General features: G+C 48.7%; 1 protein-coding gene across 2 annotated transcripts in view; it reads right to left on the bottom strand.

Annotated features, from left to right (window-relative positions):
• The window catches only part of GGA2 (golgi associated, gamma adaptin ear containing, ARF binding protein 2), a 47,445-nt gene extending 27,128 nt beyond the window's left edge, over nt 1–20,317 (bottom strand). Inside the window, exons 1-6 of one of the 2 annotated variants that reach the window (XM_033217753.1) lie at nt 20,124–20,259; nt 12,309–12,418; nt 5,430–5,514; nt 4,040–4,115; nt 3,099–3,197; nt 1,546–1,669 (exon numbers count right to left, since the gene is read on the bottom strand). In XM_033217753.1, the coding sequence (XP_033073644.1) occupies nt 1,546–1,669; nt 3,099–3,197; nt 4,040–4,115; nt 5,430–5,494 (364 nt within the window). In that variant the 5' untranslated portion in view covers nt 5,495–5,514; nt 12,309–12,418; nt 20,124–20,259. Of the gene's footprint in view, nt 1–1,545; nt 1,670–3,098; nt 3,198–4,039; nt 4,116–5,429; nt 5,515–12,308; nt 12,419–20,123 lie in introns of both variants that reach the window. The other variant, XM_033217752.1, reaches the window with a different exon arrangement.
• Nucleotides 20,318–22,083: the final 1,766 nt, after the last annotated feature.

Here is a 22,083-nt window from a genome sequence, read left to right as displayed (position 1 = left end):
AGTGGCAAGAACAAGGAGAAAGGCTCTCTCTGAGGTGCAGAGGAAAGTGAAGACCTACAGCTGAGAGAACAGATCCTGAAAAAATTAACAAACTAGCCCCCAACCTAAACACAGGCTAACACTAGAGGAATCTGAAATCTGATGTCACTACAGCAACAACAAATCTCACACCCAGTTCAAATCCTGCCTACCAAAAGGAAAGCTCTACCCAATTCCAGGGATTAAAAACTCCTTACCTCACTGATGGATATGCCAACTACCCTGATTTGATCACTACACATTGCATGCATGAACCAAAATATCACACTGTCTCCAATAAATGTGTATAAGTATGTGTCAACTAAAAATAAATCCACGGCTGGGCACAGTGGCTCATGCCTATAATCCGAGCACTTTGGGAGGCTGAGGCAGGCGGATCATTTGAGGTCAGGAGTTTGAGACCAGCCTGAGCAACACGGTAAAATCCCATCTCTACTAAAAATACAAATATTAGCCGGGCATGGTGGTGGGTGCCTATAATCCCAGCTACTTGAGAAGCTGAGGCATGAGAATCGCTTGAACCCAGGAGGCAGAGGTTGCAGTGAATGGAGTTCGTCCCACTGCACTCCAGCCTGGGCGACAGAGTAAGACTCTGTCTCAAAAAAAAAAAGAGTATTGAAAGATCTGTCTGCACGTTGTTACTTTTATCACAACAGTATTTTTCACACTCTGGCTCATAGGTAGCATTTATCTGTACTTCACAGTAAGGTTCCACTATTTCAGGAAAAGAGGTTAAAGATGGACATGGTGGCTCACGCCTGGGAGGCTGAGGTGGGAGGATCATTTGAGCCCAGGAGTTTGAGACCAGCATGGGCAACACTGCAAGACCTTGTCTCTACAAAAAATAAAAATATTTGGTGTAAGTAAGAGAGCAAGTGAGACAGAGATAGAGAGAGAGAGAGAGACAGAGAGGGAGGGAGAGTGTGTGTGTGTCTGTGTGTGTTGGGGTGCAGGTGGGAGAATAATAAGTGAATAAATCAGCTGGGTATGGTGGCACACGTCTGTAGTCCTAGCTACTTGGGAGGCTAAACCAGGAGAATGGCTGGAGTCCAGGAGGTCGAGGCTGCAGTGAGCCATCACTCCACCACTGTGCTTCAGCCTAGGTGATGCAGCAACACCTTGTCTCAAAAAAAAAAAGAAAAAAAAAGAAAAGGTTAGTTTTTAAGCAACCAAGAATTTTAAAAGATAAATAAGTGCTTTAGTGACATAGGTAGCTTGTATGTCACTTTAGTGACATAGGTACCTTTCTCATGCTGTGGTTTCCTATGATCCAGGCAATAGGGAAAAAAGCAAGCCTTACATCATCTTTCTAGGTTTGCACTATGGCTTTTAAAGGTAAGTAGATAAAAGATTTATTGCGTAAAAAAACAAAATCAAAACTCTACCTCGGTGTCTATGGTCCTACATAAGAAGTCCAGCTTTCAACAAAAATTATAAGGCAGACGAAAAAGCAGGAAGATACAGGCCGAGACAAGAGGAAATATGACACAGTAACGCAAGTCAGACCTTGTTTCTTCAGCATCTGATAGGCATCTCGGATCTTGATGTCTTCCGGAAACCAGACTGTCCAACTAAAGAGTATTTCAATGACTCTTCCTTTAACTTTTTCTGTGGCCCAGGACCCCAGGTACTGTAAGTAAAAAGGAAAGAGAATTCTAGAGCTGGAAGAGACTTGGGAGACCGACACTTTAACTGAAGAGGTAACTGCTGACGCCCAGAGATACGAGCACCCAGGAACGGTATGAGTGTGAGGAGAGACTAGAGGCCACCCCATCTGGCGCCTAGCCCCGGAGTCCTTCCTGGGATTCAAGGAATTGATCTCCACAATACTCACACTAAACCCCACCATGCAGAGGCCTAGGTCAGAGCCTGTTCTACACCACTGGGGACAGTCATTTTTTTGCCTCAGATAAGAATATAATAATAAAACTTGGTCTTTGCTTCAGTTCCTGGCACAGAACTTCAAAAATCCTCAGGATTTCCTGAGTCACAAGAGTGTCTTGTTATTCAAGAGACACACTCGCAGGGCGCACCTGAGTTTCCACTAATGACTTACAGTGAGTGCCTAGAGAGTTTCAAGGGCTGGCCACTCCAAAGAGATCAGCCCTGTGATCAGAGGGCTGAAACTTTCAGCCCCATCCCGACCCGTGCCCTCACATCCCCACCGACAGAGGTGGCAGAGGCAGGCAGGGGGGTGTGAACTAGAGATTGAGTTCAACTATGTGGCCAATGATTTGACCGATCATGCCTCGGTAATAAAACCTAAAGCTAGTTCAAGCCAGCAAGGATGTGTAAAAAAAAAAAAAAAAGAAAAAAAGAAAAAACACTGAAACAAGGAAGCTCAGAGAATCTCTCAGTTGAACCTACGATGGGAGGATGGCAAGCTCAGAGTCCAGGACAGGGACAGCAGATCTGTCCCCTCTTGCCACACCAAGACCTTGCCTATGCATTGCTTCCATATGTATCCTTTATAATAAAACAGGGATACAAAGTATAGTGCTTTCCTGTATATGTGAATCATTCTAGTGAACCTAAGCAGCACTGAGCCCTCACCGCGTGGGGTCCGGGTAGCATGCAGCTCTGAGAAGCGTCAGAACTGAAACGAACTGTGGGACCCACAGTCAGTGTCAGCACTGTTGTGGGAACACAGCAAGGCAGGGCTCAATGTTGGTTACCTGAGACTAGCTGAGCTAAGACAGGGGCCAGGAAGACAGGTGCAGAGGACAAGGCAGGAGGTGATAGGATAACTTCAGGCCACCCCTGGGATCTCTCACTGTCTCTACCAGGAACCTGTGCCTCCAAGCGGGAGTTCCTCATCTCCTCTAGGCCACATGTCTCCATGGCCTTCTTACAGGGGAAATGTGAAAACGCTAACAGTGAGGGGCACGGGTCAGCTGATGAGCAGAGCCTCTTCCTAGAGCTTGGAGAGAAGAGCACTTTCACAGACAGGAGCAGGTTTTGTCCATGTGTGGGCCTGCCTCTGGCCTGAGGAGGGCACCAGGAGTTTGACGGCAGGCGCAGGTGCAGCACAGTGGGCAGAGCCAAGTTCAGGTACTCACCTTTGGGGACAACACTTTGATAAGTTCATTCAGGAAACGAAATTTGGCCACCTCGCTGTGGAACTTCTCCCCACAGTGGTTCATGCACATCTCCAGCACCTGCATAGACACAGGACCCCCGTGAGAAGGTGGAAAGCCAGTGGTCCCAAGGGCTCCCCTCCAGGCTGGTAACCACTTGCTGGAGACTGCGCTGGAACCACGGCTAACCCTGCCTCAAGCCTATGAGGACACTGAAGTTTTGATGAAGAGGACTTTTTCAGATCAAGAAAAAAATGTCCCCTGTTCAATCTTGCTATAACTGCCTGACGTTTATGCCCAGGAAAGAGCTTAGTGGTGTATGTCAAACCCTGAGGTCACCCCATCTTTAAGGAGACCTTTTGAGAGTGAAAGTGGCTCAAGAAGCAACTCCTCCCCAGAGGCAGAAATCCAGTATCCAGTGCCCAAGACCAGCCAGATGTCACCCATTGGCACTCAAGAGGCTAGCTGGGCCTGCAGACCCCTCCTCTGGTCCATACTGTGGCTTTCAACACTGCAAAGTAGTCACCAACATCTAAACTCTCAAACATATACAAAGACCTAAACTAGCAATCCTGAGCCCATACTCATACCTGCCAACAGTCAGTGGGCCCTGTGCTAGAGGTGCCCTCTTTAGACAGGGCACATGAACTTGCCAGCCCTGGTCTAAGAAGGGCATATGAAAGAAAACCTTCCTTTCCTTCTCCCACAGTAGACTCAATGCTGCCCTGAAAAAAACAGACGAGAAAGAGAAGAAGGGTGGGGACCCTGGCCCAGAACTCCCTCCTCCAACCTGTTGTGAAGGTGAACCTCTCAGAGGAGGCTCCCTGCCCCAACGGAAAGGATCTGGGTGGAAGCAAAGTGCCTCTCAGCTCTCTATAGCACAAGGACAGGAAAGCTTAGGCTACAAGGTAAGCCAAACTCACCGTTAAGGCATAAAGAGCTTCCTTCTCTTGCGGAGACTGGATCTTGTGGGCCAGTAGCCAGGGCGCATGTGTGGGGCTACAGGGAAACAAAAAGACCTAGACTCTGGGCACGCAAGAAGAAACTAACCCAAGTGGCTGAGCATACTCAGTAAAGTCACTTTTCTTCCAGGGGCTGGTGTCCAAAAGCAGAGGTGGAGCGTGCCTGACAAACAGCCCACGCAGGGGCCCTGGAGAGGGCCACCTCCCACCCACCCTGGTTGCACCTACAGCACGCAAGGTCCTCCTCCTGCCCAGGGCATACTGCCCTCCCCTCAGCCAACCCCCAGCCCCCAAACTCCAAGCTTCCAGTCCCAGCCCAGTCCCATGCATAGCCAGAGCAGCACAGGCCCTGCATGGCTGTGATAAATGCCCAGGAAATGCTAGAGCAGAAAGTGCGATCAAACTCTGGGTTCAAACTGGTCAAATACGCGACACCACACAGATTAAACATCTGGATGGGCCAGGCACAGTGGCTCATGCCTGTAATCCCAGCACTTTGGGAGGCCAGGGCAGGTGGATCACCTGAGGTCAGGAGTTTGAGACCAGCCTGGCAAAAATGGTGAAACCCAATCTCCACTAAAAAAAATACAAAAATTAGCCAGGTGTGGTGGCACGTGCCTGTAATCCCAGCTACTTAGGAGGCTGATGCAGGAGAATCGCTTCAACCCAGGAGGTGGAGGTTGCAGTGAGCTGAGATCACACCATTGCACTCCAGCCTGGGTGACAGAGTGAGACTCTGTCTCAAGAAAAAATAAAAAATAGAAAACAAAACAAAACAAAAACAAAACATCTGGATGACTCACTTGATTCTGAGTCTTCAGGTCCTATCCAGATGCTGTAGAAACAGAATTCAATAAAACCTTCCCCCTTTCCTTTTTCTTAAGATTACATTTAAATGGTGGAGAATACACAGATCTCTTTTAATTAGATAACATGTCTATATTCTATCAGTAACATTCAGAGTTCTCCTCAGCATTAGTGTTTTATAACACTATTTAAAATTAATAACTGCTAGTTGCAAATGAGCTATCCTGTGTTTTTTTTCCCCCACATGAATTTGCTAATTTTAGAAAAATAACGTTCTCAGGATTATGGGGGAAAATGAGAGCATGAATGCCGGCCTGACTGTATTTCTATTTTTTTGAGACACGGTCTCACTCTGTCACCCAGGCTGGTCTCAAACTCCTGGGCTCAAGCGATCCTCCTGCCTTGGTCTCCCAAAATGCTGGGATTACAGGCATGAGCCACCAAGCCTTGCCTAGAAAGCTTAACCCTAAAACAGTCTTGAGAGACAAAGGCCTACACTCAATGTGGGGTGCCCCCAGAGTTAACTATGTGTAAGTCACCTTACCCATTGGGGTCAGTGTTCACCTGCTCACAGAAATTCTGGATAGCTGACCAATCCTGTTCCGACATGCTTGGGTCTGTGGCTTTGTCTGTCAAATAAATAATAAAGTTATAGAAAATGCATAAGAAGAAGAAATTTACACCCCTCCCCATACACACGGTGGCCAAGGGCTGTCTTAACACAGATCTACAGGACTGGACCAGTGGGCAGACAGCTGGAAGGAGAAGAATTGTGCCTGCGCTGCCCACCACCATCCAGCACAGCGTTGGGCACATAATATGCCCTTACTGAATATTTGCTGATTGAATAAACCAGCAAATTAAAGAACAAGCTGGCTGGGCGCAGTGGCTCATGCGTGTAATTCCTGCATTTTGGGAGGCTGAGGTGGGGGGATCATTTGAGGTCAGGAGTTTGAGACTAGCCTGACCAACATGATGAAACCCCGTCTCTGCTAAAAATACAAAAAAATTAGCTGGCATGGTGATACATGCCTGTAATCTCAGCTATTTGGGAGGCTGAGGCAAGAGAATCACTTGAACTTGGGAGGCGTAGGTTGCAGTGAGCCGAGATCACACCACTGCACTCCAGCCTGGGAGACAGAGGGAGCCTCTGTCTCAAAAAAAAATTACCTGACAAGTTATTCCCCTGAAAGCGGCTTCACTTTTAATGCAGAGGTTGGCCCGGGTGTTGTCTTCACACCCGAGTTGGGATGCCCCCACCTGGCCTGCGACCAGTGGAGACAGAGGAGAGGCCCCCTGGAAGTGTCTCAACTGTGTAACAGGAAGACAAGAACACGCCACCAGAAGGAATACAATCCTGCCCGTTCATAAAACTTCTAATGGCAGCGTGGTGGCTCACACCTGTAATCCCAGCACTTCATGGGACTGAGGTGCATCAACTGAGCCCAGGAGTTTGAGACCAGCATGGGCAACATGGGGAAATCACGTATCTACTAACATTTAAAAAAATTACGACCAGGCACGATGGTGCACGCCTGTAATCCCAGCACTTTGGGAAGCCGAGGCAGGTAGATCACCTGAATTCAGGAGTTTGAGACCAGCCTTGCCAACATAGTGAAACACTGTGTCTACTAAAAATACAAAAATTAGCTGGGCGTGGTGGAGTGTTCCTGTAATCCCAGCTACTCAGGTGGCTGAGGCAGGAAAACTGCTTGAACCCGGGAGGTGGAGGTTGCAGTGAGCTGAGATGGCACCACTGCACTCAGCAAGGGCTGTTGCGAGACTCCATCTCAGAAAAAAAAAAAAAAAATTAGCTGGGCATGGTGACATGTGACTGCAGTCACAGCTACTCAGGAAGCTGAAGTGGAAAGACTGCTTGAGCCTGGGAGGCTGAGGCTGCAGTGAGCCAAGATCACACCACTGCACTCCAACCTGGACGGCAGAGCAAGGCCCTGTCTCAAAAACAAAAAAACAAAACAACAACCCTTCCAATTCCCCTCTGGCCATCCAGTCCCGGCCTGACCAGCTGCTCTGATGAGAAACTGTACTAGTTCTGACAGAGCAGCTCTTTTAGGCTCTGGAAATGAGGTGTTGCTTCTCGGGGCAGTACTTCTGATACTATTATTCTCCTGGCCGGAGTGTCTGCTCTGTGCCTCTCAGTGCCCTATCCATATTCTTACAGACCCGTCTGAACTTCCAGCTCCTGCAGAAAACTCCCTCCCGCTACAACAGCCCCACTGCTTCTCCCTCTGATTACTCAACACAGCACAGAGTTGAACTTTTCCTGACTGCAGTCACATTTATGTCACGTGGAAGTCATGTATCCAGATAGGGAGAGTCATCAAACAGGTAATTACCATCTTCCTGCCCACTGACTCCATTCTAAGTGAAGAGAGAACACAAGGGCGAGGGAAGGATCAGTGATTCCTATATTCTCCTCCCCACTCCCCCAAAGCCCTCTCCCTATGTTCTGTATCTTAAAATCCTATCTACCCTTGAGTCCCAATTCACATTCCACCCTAAAGACTTCTCTGATCTTTTTATCTCCCATCCCCATAAAACAAAAGCTGTTTCCTCCTCCTCTGAACAGAATTTTATCTGCCCCTTCTCCAATAGGGATCTCCAGCTACACTCCTTATTAGTCACAGGTACTTGGACTCTCTGAGCCTTAGTTCCTCAACTATAAAATAAAATAGGGCTAGGCACTGGAGCTTATGCCTATGATCCCAGCACTCTGGGAAGCCAAGACAGGAGGACTGCTTGAGCCTAGAAGGTTGAGACCAGCCAGAGCAACATAACGAGACCCAATCTCCACAGAAATTTTTTAAAAAAATTAGACAGCTGGGCACAGTGGCTCACGCCTTAATCCTAGCACTTTCGGAGGCCGAGGAGGGCGGACTGCCTGAACTCAGGACTTGGAGATCAGTCTGGGCAACACGGTGAAACCCTGTCTCTACCAAAATACAAATAATTAGCTGGGCATGGTGGCATGCATCTGTAGTCCCAGCTACTCAGTAGGGTTAGGCAGGAGAATCGCTTGAACCCGGGAGGCGGAGGTTGCAGTGAGCTGAGATCGCGACATAGCACTCCAGCCTGGGCAACAGGGCGAGACTCCGTCTCCAAAAAAAAAAAGGCCAGGCATGGTGGCACACACCTGCAGTCCTGGCTACTCAGGAGGATCACTTGAGCCCAGGAGGTCGAGGCTGCAGTGACCTATGATTGTGCCACTGCACTCCAGCCTGAGAGGACAAAATGAGACCCTGTCTCAAAAATAATAATAAAAACAGTCTGGGCACAGTGTCTCATGCCTGTAATCCCAGAACTTTGGGAGGCTAAGGTAAGAGGATCGCCTGAGCCCAGGAGTTCATGACAAACCTGGGCAACATAGTGAGGCCCCATCTTTCCAAATGAAAAAATGAAATAGGGAAAATAGTACCTTCCTCATGAGACTGTCATATGATTTAAAGGAGGTGTCCAAAATGCTTAGTAGAGCAGCATGCAGTAAGAGGTCTATAAAGGATAATTGTTCATTATTATGTACAGTCTCTGGCTTTTACTGTAATATGTATACATGTCTTGTCCTACCTAGAGAGAATGAAACCTTGAGGGCAGAAACCATATCTTCCTTACAGTGCCTTAGCCATAGGTACAAAATAGAAACTCATCAAATAAATTATTTAAACCAGTGATTCTCAGCGACTATGTCTGAATCACCTAAAGTCTATACCATTTAAGCTTCTGTTTCAGTTCACTACAAGGTCAAAGTTGACACTTCAAAAGAATTCTGACCTCGCATGTGACTCGACCTGGAGGGAGAGAACAGGAGAGGCAGGGAGAGAACAGGGGGAGGCGGGGAAAGAACAGGAGGCATGACCCAAACTCCCCTCACAGAATCCAGGCTTCTCACTCCTCTCTGGCTGCCAAGTGAAAGAGACATAGCACTGATGGGCACCAGCTTTTTTTTTTTTTAATATGGAGTCTCGTTCTGTCACTCGGGCTGGTGTGCAGTGGCACCATCTTGGCTCCCTGCAACCTCCACCTCCCGGGTTCAAGTGATTCTCCTGCCTCAGCCTCCCGAGTAGCTAGGATTAGAAGTGCCTGCCACCACGCCTGGCTAATTTTTTGTATTTTTAGTAGAGCCGTGGTTTCACTATATTGGCCAGGCTAGTCTCGAACTACTGACCTCGTGATCCGCCCGCCTCGGCCTCCCAAAGTGCTGGGATTACAGGCGTGAGCCACCGTGCCCAGCTGACACCAGCTTTCTTAAAGAAAGAAAAAATCTCTGAGGTTAAATTACGTTTCAAACCCTTAACCAAGGCCAAACAGCAAAATAATTTACAAAATGTAAGGTTTCTTTCTTATTTGCTAGAACTTGTATCATGAGGACTCAATCAAGATTTATCAGTAACCCCAGCACTTTGAGAGGCCGAGGCAGGCATATCACCTGAGTAGGGACAGGGTTTCACCATGTTAGCCAGGATAGTCTTGATCTCCTGACCTTGTGATCCACCCGCCTCAGCCTCCCAAAGTGTTAGGATTACAGATGTGAGCCACCGTGCCTGGCTTGGTTTTCTTTTACATAGGCCTCTTCGTTTGTTGAAACTGTAAGATGTTCCTCACATTGGAGAAACCTGAAAGCTCCCAGCAGCCAGCAATTGAATGAAAGGTAGGGGCTGGGCCACCTGCAGGGCGGGGCCTGGTGAGTGCCTAGGCTCTCACATCACAATGGGGGCGGGGGCGCGTGGAGGGTACTCTGGGCCTGATTGGTTCCTGGGAACCAGGAGGGAGCTCTGGAGGTTGGCAGAGCAACCTCCTTCAGTAGGTGGGAAGCAGTGGAAGGAGGAAGAGCTCCCTCTGTGCGCTCTCTTCTCCGCAATCACAGCTCTCAGGCTTGCTGCATCTAGACCCATTCTAAAGAAACCAAACAGGTTCCCAAGGGACCCTTGTAGACAAGTCAGCTCAGGGGAGGCGGATGAGGCGGGGTGCGGGCTGCTGGTGGGGTGCAGCCCCATAGCCAGGGGCTGGCCCTGTCAGCGTGCCTTTGCTAGGAAGAGGTGGAAGGGCTGAGCTCTGCAGACTTGGAAGCAAGGGAAGGCCCAAGTTGCGGGAGAGGAGAGGAGCCAGGAGCCCAGCTGCCTCATGGGGAACACGCTGAGCTGTCGCTTGTGTGCCAACGCCAGCCCCAGGCAGGGTGTGCCCAGGGGGTCTGCGGAGCTGTACTGCGGCTCTGACATCTATGAGGTGGTGGCAAGCAGAGGTGCAGGCCAAGGCAGAGAGGAGCAGAGGCACAGCAGATGGAACATGCTGTTTCCCAATGCCAGCCCCAAGTGGGGCCAGCACAGGGGTTCTGGGGAGCTGTCCTGCAGTGCTGACATCTACGAGGCAGCATCAAACAAAGGTGCAGGCCAAGGCAGAGAGGAGCAGAGGTGCAACAGATGGAACATGCTGCTCCCCAATGCCAGCCCCAAGCAAAGCCAGTGCTGGGTGCGGTGGGCAGAACCGCCCTGCAGCTATAACATCATGGAGGCGGAGGTGGCAGTAGTGCCACACCCCACTGCTATGGAGCCTGCCTAGCCAGATTTAGGAGCCTGTGAGGGCCATGACCTGCAGCACATCAGCGACCAGGAGATGCCCAAGTATTTTGCTTCTGACCATCCAAGGGAAAGCACGCTCTTTTTGAGAAAATATCAAAACAGTGTGCAGGAAAAGAGGAGGAGCTCTCACCTATATTATATACCTCCATGGCATCTTGATAGAAAATACAGCTCTTGTTCCACCATACTGCTAGATAACAGCAGTCAGCCAGCCTGATCTTAGACACACATTAGAAAGTGTGACTTTGGCAATGTATTACAATATAAAGCACAGATACGCAAATAGATCTGTGGCAATTTTTGACAAGCCAATATATCTACTTTCACAAGAGAAGGTTCCAGGCAAATCCTTCGAGCATAATCCCAAACGCAACTGTACTTTCAGATATTTCTGTACTCTTTTTCAAGTCATAAAACAGCTCCATGTGCAGTCGTAGCTTTGGTGTACATTCAATGACTTTTAATGCTAACATCGATCTTTGTCCTACTAATTGGAAAAGGTTTGTCCTCGGAGCCATGTTTCTTGCCTCCAAGATTTGGAGAACTCATGGTCTGTGGAGTGTGGATGACAGCCAGAATCCCAAGGACATGGCAGTTGAGAACATGAGCAAGATGGAGAAGTGTTTTTTGGAGCCACTTGAGTTTAATATTCCTGTGTCTGTCAGTGTTTATACAAAATATTACTTCGACCTGCATGCCTTGGCAAATGACCATGACCTGTATTTTCTATTTAGTTTTCTTCACAAAGATAAAGCACGGGAACTGGAGGCTGTGTCACCGCTGTGTGAATACAAAGACTTGCATCGACATGCCGCTGCTATGACAAGGGCTATCAGCATGAATTTCATTGGTATTCGGTGCACTAATGCCATCTTAAAGAGAGAAATTAACGTTATAAAATCCTGAACTTCTCAACTGTAAAGACTAGAAAATATCACTTCTGCTGAGAGAAACAACAAAATTAGGATTTTCTTTTTGTTGTTGTTGTTGTTGTTGTTTAGATTTTCATCGAGAGGAAACATCTTCACGTTAGCCACATTGTGGAACTGGGTGACAGTGGTATGAACAGTGGGTGCCAGGTGCTTTCTGCCCTTCTTGTTCCACTGGGTCCAGATGGCATTCCTAGGGCACCACCCTCTTGAACAACTGTTGGGGAGAAGGAGTGTCACATGGACACAGCACATCCCTGCTCAGAGTCCACAGTCACCCATAGTCTCAAGCAGGTGCCAGTGGTGTCCACAGTCCCTAGCAGGTGACAGTGGTCTGAGCTGAGCTGGAGTCCAAAAAACTTTAATTGGCTCCAGATTTGTGAGAGCACCTGGGTTTGGTTCTCTGTCCACTGAGGCACTGAATGCATGATGGCCCAAAACTCAACAATGGTGGGAAGAGAGAGTGGCATCGGGGCAAGGCTGTCACTACTTCAAGCACCAGGGTGGCTCAGGCCTGCTCATCTAGTCTTTGGAGGGAATCTGTGCATGTGAAATGAGGCCCCCATGTCATGGTTATAAAGGAAGAGATGAAATCAGCTCATCTTCCCCCAGGCCGATAAGAGATGAAATCAGCTCATCTTCCCCCAGGCTGATAATGGTCACATCACCTAGGGAAGCAGTAAAAGACCTGGCCTTGGGATTGTTAGGGGAGCTATGGAAGTGAAAACTGAATTTACCCCGTTCCAGGAAAACAACAAAGAAGGAACATCTGGGTTCAAAACTTTATGAAAAGATCATTTTCCCAGCTAATATTGCCGTGGTGCATTGCATGGTCTCAGCACTTGTCAACAAAACAAAAGCCTCTTAATAATTCTAACACAGGGACACACTGCGACTCACATTTTCCAGTGCACCTCAGTGGTTCAAGAGATTGCTGGTGCTGCCTGCATCTGTCAGTCTGTTCACATATGGAGAGGAGCAGTGGTTCTCACGGGAGCAGCTTCTGCATCCTGAGGAAGTTTGCCCAGATATTTCTGGTTTTAATAACTGGTGGCACCCACTGACATGCAGTCAACAATGGGAATCCTATGGTGCACAGGACTGCCCCCCTTCTCAACCAAGAAAGAATTTTCTGGCTTCCAAAATAGAAAGTGCTGAGGATCAACTGCCCCAGAGTCTACAAGGGAAACATTTTCTGAGACTTTCTTTTTTTCTTACAAGAACACCAGATCCCCACCAATGTGAGATGTTAGGTTAAGTTTTTGTGCAATGGTGGATGTGGGGGACAGAATCCTAAGACACCCCATGATCTCTGCTATCTTTTGTTATACCCTGAATCCTCACCTTTCCTTGGATATGGCCAGACCTGTGCCTTGTTCTAGACATCTGAATATGGCAAAGTGAGGGAGTGGCTCTCTAGGAGTTACCTTTCCTTTCATCATGAACAATAGGAATTCCTATTTTCTTTCTTGCGTTTCCTTTCATAATACAGTGGTTTGGAATATCCCACTGTTGATTTGCAATTTCCTCCTCCAACCATAGTCGATGGCCCTTTATATGTAATTAAATATTTTCATGTATTGATTTTTTGTGTCTGAAGATGAAATATTAGATGAACCATGTCAAAACATTTCATGCAAAGCCTTCAGTGGTTGTAGAGTCTACTCTTTGGTGAATACACAATTTTATCTATTTTATATATTAAAAATTGTATTAGTTGTGACAATGATATTTTCTTTTTTATCTTTACTTGTCAGATATAGTTACTTTTTTCCAAAATTAATGATATTGTATATTTGATTTAAAATACTTCTAGAATATTTGGATTGATAGTTGAAAATAAATGGCAAAATAAAGAGTTGCTGAAACCTAGTGATAATGTACTTATGATGGGTTATTATCCCTATCACTGTCAAATGTTTAAATTTCCATGAAAACCTATACATAAAAACTTAAAATTTTGTGTAAAAGCCTTTGTGCCCTGCACTTTAGCCCCACTGCATAATGAATAAAAGGAAAATGGATTATCCTGCGGCGGGGAAGAAAACAAAAAGATTTATCATGGCTCAAAAGTCACGGTGATCATTGTCATTTTAAAAAGTACCTACTATGAAGCCAGGCACGGTGGCTCATGCCTGTAATCCCAGCATTTTGGGAGGCCGAGGTGGGCTGATCACCTGAGGTTGGGAGTTCAAGACCAGCCTGACCAACATAGAGAAACCCCATCTCTACTAAAAATACAAAATTAGCCAGGCGTGGTGCTGCATACCTGTTGTCCCAGCTACTTGGGAGGCTAAAGCAGAACTGCTTGAACCCAGGAGGCGGAGGTTGCAGTGAGCCGAGATCATGCCATTGCACTCTAGCCTGGGCAACAAGAACAAAACTCTGTCTCAAAAAAAAAAAAAAAAAGAAAAAGAAAAAGTACTGACTATGGGCCAGGTACCATGCCAGATGTCCTCAGAATCCAGGGTGGCACAAACATCTACACCATTTTACAGATGATGAAACCTACCCAGCCACAAAGCAAGGGAATGGCAGAAACAAAAATTCAGTTGCAGGCTGGTCCAGCTCCACAGCCTGGATGTGTTTCTAACCACTCTCGGGTGAGGTCTTCAGTTCCTTGACAAAGTTAGGGCCTCTCTTGGAAGCGAGCTTGATCTTCGTGCTCATAAACTCCTTGAAGGCAAAAAGGAGGCCTGTCTCATTCACTCTCATAGGCTCCAGCACCTAGAAGAGTTGCTGGCAGGTACCTACTGAATGAATGATTCCTCTTTTGCTAGACAGTGTTTGGCCAGCTGGCTGGACATACTGATAACACGGGGAGATGGCTATCTCAGTCTGAAATAAACACATAATCCCAGCCTGCACAAACTATTTCAGAGGACTTGCGCAGATCCAAAAAATGACCCCCAGGGGGCCAGCAGCTGGGTCTGACCAGGCCACAGCAACCCCTGCAGGTTGGTTTGATACCAATCTGCTCCAAGGACTAGCTAGGGGCCAGACAGGGCATGGCCAGGGAGAAATTCAAAGGATGCCCTCTCTGTTTTGGGCTATCCCAGACTCCAAGGTGGTTTATTTATAGCTGGCACTTGAGCAGGACAGAGGGGTGCTGAGAAATAACACTGCTGCCATGTATTTCCTCACTATAAGCAGTGTTTGTATGATTCATTTCAAGCGTGCTACAGGGCCAGAGGTGTTAAGAAAACAGCTGAGACCTCCAGCTGTGAGTGAAATGGCTCATCTAAGATTGACTAATTCAGAAGCCAAACCATTCCAAGTCAGCTGCCAACCAACCGGGGTCATGACTCTGGCACCAGCAGCTGCCTGTGCTAGCAAGGGGAGCCCCAATGCTGTGGGGAAGCGGTCACCCCAAGGAGCAGAATGCAATCCTTCAGCAGTCCACGCTGCAGGGGGACTCCTTCCCCAGGAGGAACATGTGGACCCCAAGAGTCCGGCAATCATCCAATTCAGCACGTGTGAAAACCTCCAAGACCCAGCATGGGAATGTCCTACACATCATTCCAAGTGGAAGGAAGAAACAGATTTACTGAGCACCCAACTTTTACTAAGCCATGGCCTCCCTGGCAGCACTACCAGAGCTAGAATCCCAGAGTCCAAGAGGAGTCCTGTTTTTAATAGCGCAAGGCTAGCAACACCTAAGATGTCCACCAACAGGGACCCCGTTAAAGGGATCCTAGGACACCCATACAACAGGGCGTCTAAGGCTTTTCATTTAAAAGAACAAGGTGACTACATCTGCAGTCATGTGGAACAATGACCAAAATACATGAAGTGGAAAAAAAGGCTGCAGAACCGAATGACAGAATGCACAGGCGCTGCTGTTTGTATTTTTAAGGCATGAGATTCTGGTAACAGCTTCCTGATATTCCTCTGGGAACAACCCCTCTCCTCAATTCTAGGTCCCCCATTCACCTTCCCCACCCTTGGCTCTGGGTTGGGTACTGTACCCCACCACACCCCACCCCAGGTCTGGCCATCTTCATATTTCATGACCCTGGGTCATGCTGACTCCAAGGTGGACACAAAACCCAAGCCGACAGGCAGAAGAGCAATAACTCTTGCAAATCAATGGAGAAAAGAAATGAATTCTGCTGGGATTGCAGTACAGAGAAGAGCAAAGCAGAGAAAATTCAATCAAAGAAGTGAACCATGGAGCTCCTGGACTAAGCCTACCCCTACTCTGGGACTTTCTTTTACTTTCCTTTTTTTGGTAAGTGAGTATGGGTATGAGTTAGTTTCGATTACTTGCAGCTATGAAAGCCTAATGATAATAATAGCTGGCTCTTCTTGGGCACTTACTACAAGCATAGTAAGGCACTATTTTAATTGCTGTGTACTGAAGTCTTTGATTCTTTCAACAACCCTAAGGACAGCTTTTATTACTCTCTTCCCATCTTAAAGATACAGCTGCCTTGTTTGCAGGGACCTGAGCTTGGCCATTCCTCAAACACCACCCCCTGGTGACTTCATCCAGCTCAGACCCACACGCATTTGCCTTCAACTACACCCATGTCTTGGCCATACCATCAATCTCACGACCCCCTTATCCCTCCATTGCAGCACCAATGCCCCGCCATCCCCAACAAATCTGGCTTAACCCATCGTTCACTTCTTCTCTGCTCCTATTCCCAGAAGAAAAACAACAACAACAAATACAGCCATGAAGACTGCAACTCGCATTCCTGATGTCCAGTCAGCACTCCACAGTCCTAACGCAGGATCGCAGCAGGGAGATGGGTAGGAGTGATCCCATCCCACTCAACCCTGGGGAAATGTGGCAGTATCTAGTGACATTTTTGGCTGTCATGACTGGGAGGAAGGGTGTGAGCTTTGGTATCCAGTGGGTTTAGGCCAGGGACGCCACTAAACATCCTATAGTGCACGGGTCAGCCCCCCCAACACAGAATTATCAGGACCAAGATGTCACTCATGCAAAGGTTGAGAAACCCAGCTCTCTGTCTGGGTGGGCCCCCTTCGGTTTGCCTCACCAGTCACTCCCCCATGCTTCCCCACCTTCCTCAAGTCCCCTGTTCCACTTGAGCACCTAATACTCAGGTGGCGATGGTGGCACTGACAAACTTGTTTGCATGTGCAATCATCTTGATCTCCTTCCCCAGACAGTTGGAAAAACAAAAGGTGTCCTTCCTCTCTGTAAGGCCAGGTCCCCCCTTTTTGCTCTGGCTCCGAGCACCTTCAGGTCCCTCTGCAATGGATGGGACACTGGACCCAGAATCGGGGAGGGGCAGTTCCCCAAAGGAACATCAACATGAAGGGGGGCTCACATGTCCCCCTCTCCTTTTAAAACACTCTCCTTTACTCCTAAATTCCCTCTTGCTACCCTTTCTCCCTCCTTCTACATTCAAGCCTCATGAAAAACGGCTGAGGAGGCCACTGGCTGCACCCTCCCCACACATTTATTCTGCCTGGCCTTCCCCAAATTATGGCCCAAAGTCGGCGCCAACTTCTGAAAACCCAAGAGATTTCACTTAAGAATATAGGTTCTAGTCGTTCCTGAAAAACAGGAAGATCTAGCAACTTTGGGACACTGCCCCCAAAAGCTGGAGCTTAATACAATGTATACGCCATGAAAAAAACCATAATAATAATAAATAAATTAGGCCGGGCATGGTGGCTCACGCCTGTAATCCCAGCACTTTGGGAGGTCAAGACTGGCAGATAACTTGAGGTCAGGAGTTTGAGACCAGCCTGGCCAACATGGTAAAACACCATCTCTACCAAAAAATATTAAAAATTAGTCTGGGCTGGGCGCAGTGGCTCATGCCTGTAACCCCAGCACTTTGGGAGGTCAAGGCAGGTGGATCACCTGAGGTCAGGAGTTCAAGACCGGCCTGACAAACATGGTGAAACCCCGTCACTACTAAAAATACAAAAATTAGCTGGATGTGGTGGCTAACACCTGTAATCTCAGCTATTTGGGAGGCTGAGGCAGGGGAATCGCTTGTTCAACCTAGGAGGTGGACATTGCAGTAAGCCAAGATCATGCCATTGTATTATCTAGCCTGGACAGGAATGAAACTCCATCACACACACACACACACACACACACAAATTAGCCCGTTGTGGTGGCGTGTGCCCGTAATCCCAGCTACTCGGGAGGGTGAGGCAGAAGAATTGCTCGAATCCAGGAGGCGGAGGTTGCAGTGAGCCAAAATGGCACTACTGCACTCCAGCCTGGGCAACAGAGCGAGACTCCATCTCAATAAATAAATAAATAAGACAAATAAAAATTTTAAAAAAGCTAGAACTGGGGAGGCTGATGTGGAAAAAATGCTTGAACCCAGGAGGGGTAAGCTGCAGTGAGCTGAGATCGTGCCACTGCACTCCAGCCTGGGTAACAGAGTGAGACTCTGTTTCAAAAAAAGCTGGAGTTGAAGAACCGTGTCCTTGGGCAGTTCCAAGCCCAAGCACTCCTTTTAGCTCCTCCACCTGAGGCAGCTACTTTCTCTTACTCCGGCTACATTTTTTGTTTTTGAGACAGAATCTCGCCTTGTTGCCCAGGCTGGAGTCCGTGGTGCAATCTCATCTCCACTTCCACAACCTCTGCCGCAAAGGTTCAAGCGATCTTCCCCCCTCAGCCTCCCAAGTAGCTGGAATTACAGGTGTGTGCAACCACACATGACTATTTTTTGTGTTTTAGTAGAGACGGGGTTTTACCCTGTTGCCCAGGCAGGTCTTTAAACTCCTGGCCTCAAAGGATCGCGCCACCTCGGCCTCCCAAAGTGCTGGGATTACAGGCATGAGCAGTCCTTTTTTTTTGCAACTCCAGTCTAAGCCTTCTGTTCTCCATTGCCTCCTAAAACTACTATCTTCTGTCTCTACTGTTTAACTCAAGGACGTCTCATTAAAACTAGTTGGTTACCAAATTCAAAGTTTCCTCTTCTCCTTCCTCATTCTACCCCATTTTTAAGCAGCAAAACTACCTTACAACCACATCCCTCCTTTGCTATCAGTGGGTGCCCCTGCAGGTCTCCCCCTGCCTGTTTCTGCTCAGCCTTCAGTCTTCTCTTCCCATCTGCCTCTTCAATGCTGGGGCTCCCCACGCTCTCTCTCCAAACCTCTGCTCCTAATATACACAAGCTTCTCCCGCAAGCTGACTGCCAATGAACCAGACTTCCAAACGGTATATCCCACACTCGCCCTCTCCGGTGCCAACCAGCTGCCTAGAGGGCATCTCTTTTTTGACTATGCCACAAGCACCTCAAACTCCACATCTCAACCTTCTCTGTCTAAACCAGCTCCTCCTCACAGGACAGACATCTGTAACCCACCAGTTCCTCGAGCCTGAAATCTGCGATCTAGCCTAGATTTCTCCTTGTCCCCTGTCTCCATTCCAAGGCACCGAGGCTGCTGACTGCGCCTGCTCATTACTTCTCCCTCTCCCCACTGCCTTAGTCCCCCTGCGACCCCCAACCACCACCAAAAGAGCTTTTTAGCTGCTCTCCCTGCCTTAAGTCTCACCCTCTCCGCCCAATTTAGCACCATATGGCTGCAAGTGACGCCTTTAACAGGCTTCCTTGATCAGATTCTCTGGCTGAAAACTCCCAAACAGCTCCCCTGCCCTCGTAAAAAACAAACTCCTTTCTGCAGCACACAAGGCTCATGAAGATCTCGCCCCAATTAGCCGTGCAGCCTTTCCCGGATTCCTGCGCTTTAGCCTTGCACTCCAGCGGACTGACCTACTTGTTCCCGAAGCGCTCCACATTCTCTTGTCCCCAGCTTTTGCACATGCAGTTTCTTCTGCCTGGAATGCGGTCGGCTGTGACGACCCCCAGGTAAACCAACTTCTACCACAACAGGTGAAACGAATGCCCTCCTCCTCCTCGCCAATCCCGTTAGTAAGGTGATGTGACTACCGGCCTGTACCCACTAAAAAGTGTTTTTGTGAGCAAGGACCCTGTGTTATGCACCTCAGTGTTCCCGGCACCTAGCAGGGCTGGGTACAAGGGGAATATTATTTATCCTCTTTATCCTCAATCCCTCATTGGTAAAACGGAAATAATAATAGCCCCTAAGATTACTGTGAAGATTACAAGAGACATGCAGAAGAATTCCGGCCAAGGGATTTGAGCCTAACCAGGGTAACATAATGAGACCCCGTCTCTTAGAGGGGGGGAAAAAAAGTATATGCGTTTAAAAAAAAAAAAAAAGTCTGGCCAAAGTAAACACAAGAGGTAAAAAAGCTCTTTTTGACGCGGTAGCCAGATAGAGATCTTTCTCAGCTCCAAACAGACTGCGTGTCTTGCACGACTGCGTCTCCTTAAGCCTCAACGTCCCCGCTTCCCTAGTGGGGTTAATAATAGAAGCCAGCTCGGGGTGGGAACGAGGATTAAGCAGGGCTGAGCCGCTGTGAGCACAGTGCCTGGCGCAGGGGAAAGCGCAGGTCACGTAGCCATTGGTATCGGGGTCGGGGTCCGGGTCCTGTTCTGCGGCTAAGGGAGGGGGGGGCGGAGGGGGAGGGGCAGAGCGCAGACGGGGGCCGCAGCCCCGGCGGATAGTTGGGGCTTCTCTCCGGGGACCCCTGGGAGATCATCCCCACCGCGCAGGGCCCAGACCCCCTACCCGGCCGCCAGCCTCCCCTGCGGCCGCCCGCCCAGAAGCAAGGCCCCGGGAGGCGGGAAGCGAGGCCTCACGTGCGACGCAGCGGCCGCGCCGAGGGCCTGCCAGGCTACTCACTGAGCCACAGCTCCAGCGCCGCTGCCGGGCCCGGGGGACCGTGGGCCGACTCGGTTCCCGCCACAGCCCCCGCCCCCGCCGCCACCGCAGTCGCCGCCATCGCCTCAGCCCGGACGCCGCGGCCACGGGCGCCACAGCCGCCTCAGCTGCCGTAGCCGCCTGGCGCTCTGCTGGGCTGACTGCGCGGCAGGCACGTGACGGGGCGGGGCCGCTTGTGCCACGCCCACTTCCCAGGCCCCGCCTCCACGCGGGGCGGGCCGGGATATATCTCAGCCCAGATCCCCTCTACCCAGTGCGGGTCTTCGGAGACCACTCACCATACGGTTGCTAGATAAAATACAGGACGCCCAGTTAAATTTGATTTTCAGAACGTGAATACTTCTTTTAGCATTTTTATTTTTTAAGAGATGGGGTATTGCTCTGTCACTCAGGCTGGAGTCCAAAGGCGTGATCACGGCTCACTGTAGCCTCCACCTCCCGGGCTCAAGCAACCCTCCCGCCTCAGCCTCCTGAAACGGTGGGACGACCGGGTACCACCACGCCTGGCTAATTTGTGTATTTTTGGTAGACACTGTATTTCACCATGTTGCCCAGGGTCATCTCAAACTCCTGGGCTACAAAAGATCCTCTTACCTTGACCTTCCACAGTGCTTGTATTTTTTTTATTTTTTATTTTTTTCGAGATGGAGTCTCACTCTGTCGCCTAGGCTGGAGTGCAGTGGCGCCATCTTGGCTCACTGCAACCTCTGCTTCCCGGGTTCAGGCGATTCTCCTGCCTCAGCCTTCCGAGTAGCTGAGACTATTGGCACGTGCCACCACGCCCAGCTAATTTTTTTGTATTTTTAGAGACTAAGGTTCATTCACTATGTTGGCCAGGCTGGTCTTGAACTGACCTCATGATCTGCCCGCTTCGCCCTCCCAAAGTGCTGGGATTACAGGCGTGAGCCACTGCGCCCCGCCTATGTGCTTGCATTTTTATTCACAGAAGGGTTTTCTCGGAACACCTTTTTTTGATGGAGTCTCGCTCTGTCGCCCAGGCTGGAGTGCAGTGGCACTCTCTCAGCTCACTGCAACCTCCGCCTCCCTGGTTTCCTGAACAGTTCTAAAATAACATGTCCTGCATTCCTCAACACTCTGCTTCATTTTCTGCATCACACAGTACACCATCGATTATTATTTACTTGCTTATTTTATTAAAAGATAATTTTCCCAAAAACGTATGTCATGATTCTCATAATTATGAAATGAACACGTTAAACATTTTATTTAATTACATGAGTGAACCAAGCAGATGTTATAATCAATCCAAAAGTGAAGTCAAAGAAGGGCAAATTTATCTGGAAAAAAAGGAATGTAAAATGAATGTGCAAATGGACACAAAACTGGTTGTTCCATCGGCTTGAGAGTTGTCCTTCCAGTGGGCAGAATTAATTTACCTATTTATAGGCAAGAATTATTTTGAGTTGCTATCAGGTGTCTACAACTTAACAGAGTTATGTAAGACTTCTCAAAGACAAAGGCTGGAACCTGGAAGGTTGTGCTGTCTAGACAACGCATAATTTTCCATTGAAGCTGCTGTGCCGCACCCCTATTAACTTCAGTAGGGATGGCACCATGTTTGAGAGGCGGAAGAAGAGACCCAGAGTCACAGAATGAGGCAGGTTTACTGAGGGGACTTACAGGGCAGTCTAGTGGTAGTGGGCTGGACAGGAGGACCACTACCATTTGTAAAAAGCATCAGTTTATATAGTATTTTCAAATGGCACCCTTCCCTTATCAACCTCCATCTGGCAACCTCAATTTAACCCCAAAGGGCCTTGATCCCCCGTATGGCCTGCGTACCACAGGATGGGGCCAAGGGTTCAGATGTTCCTCACAAATAAAGAGTGAACCAGCCGGGTGCAGTGGCTCACACCTGTAATCCCAGCACTTTGGGAGGCCAAGGCGGGCGGATCACGAG

This window comes from Trachypithecus francoisi, unplaced genomic scaffold (assembly GCF_009764315.1).
Source record: "Trachypithecus francoisi isolate TF-2019V2 unplaced genomic scaffold, Tfra_2.0 Lachesis_group10, whole genome shotgun sequence".
NCBI classification, from domain to species: domain Eukaryota; kingdom Metazoa; phylum Chordata; class Mammalia; order Primates; family Cercopithecidae; genus Trachypithecus; species Trachypithecus francoisi.
Note: the sequence above shows the minus strand (reverse complement) of the source record. Positions and strands in the feature narration are given on the sequence as shown.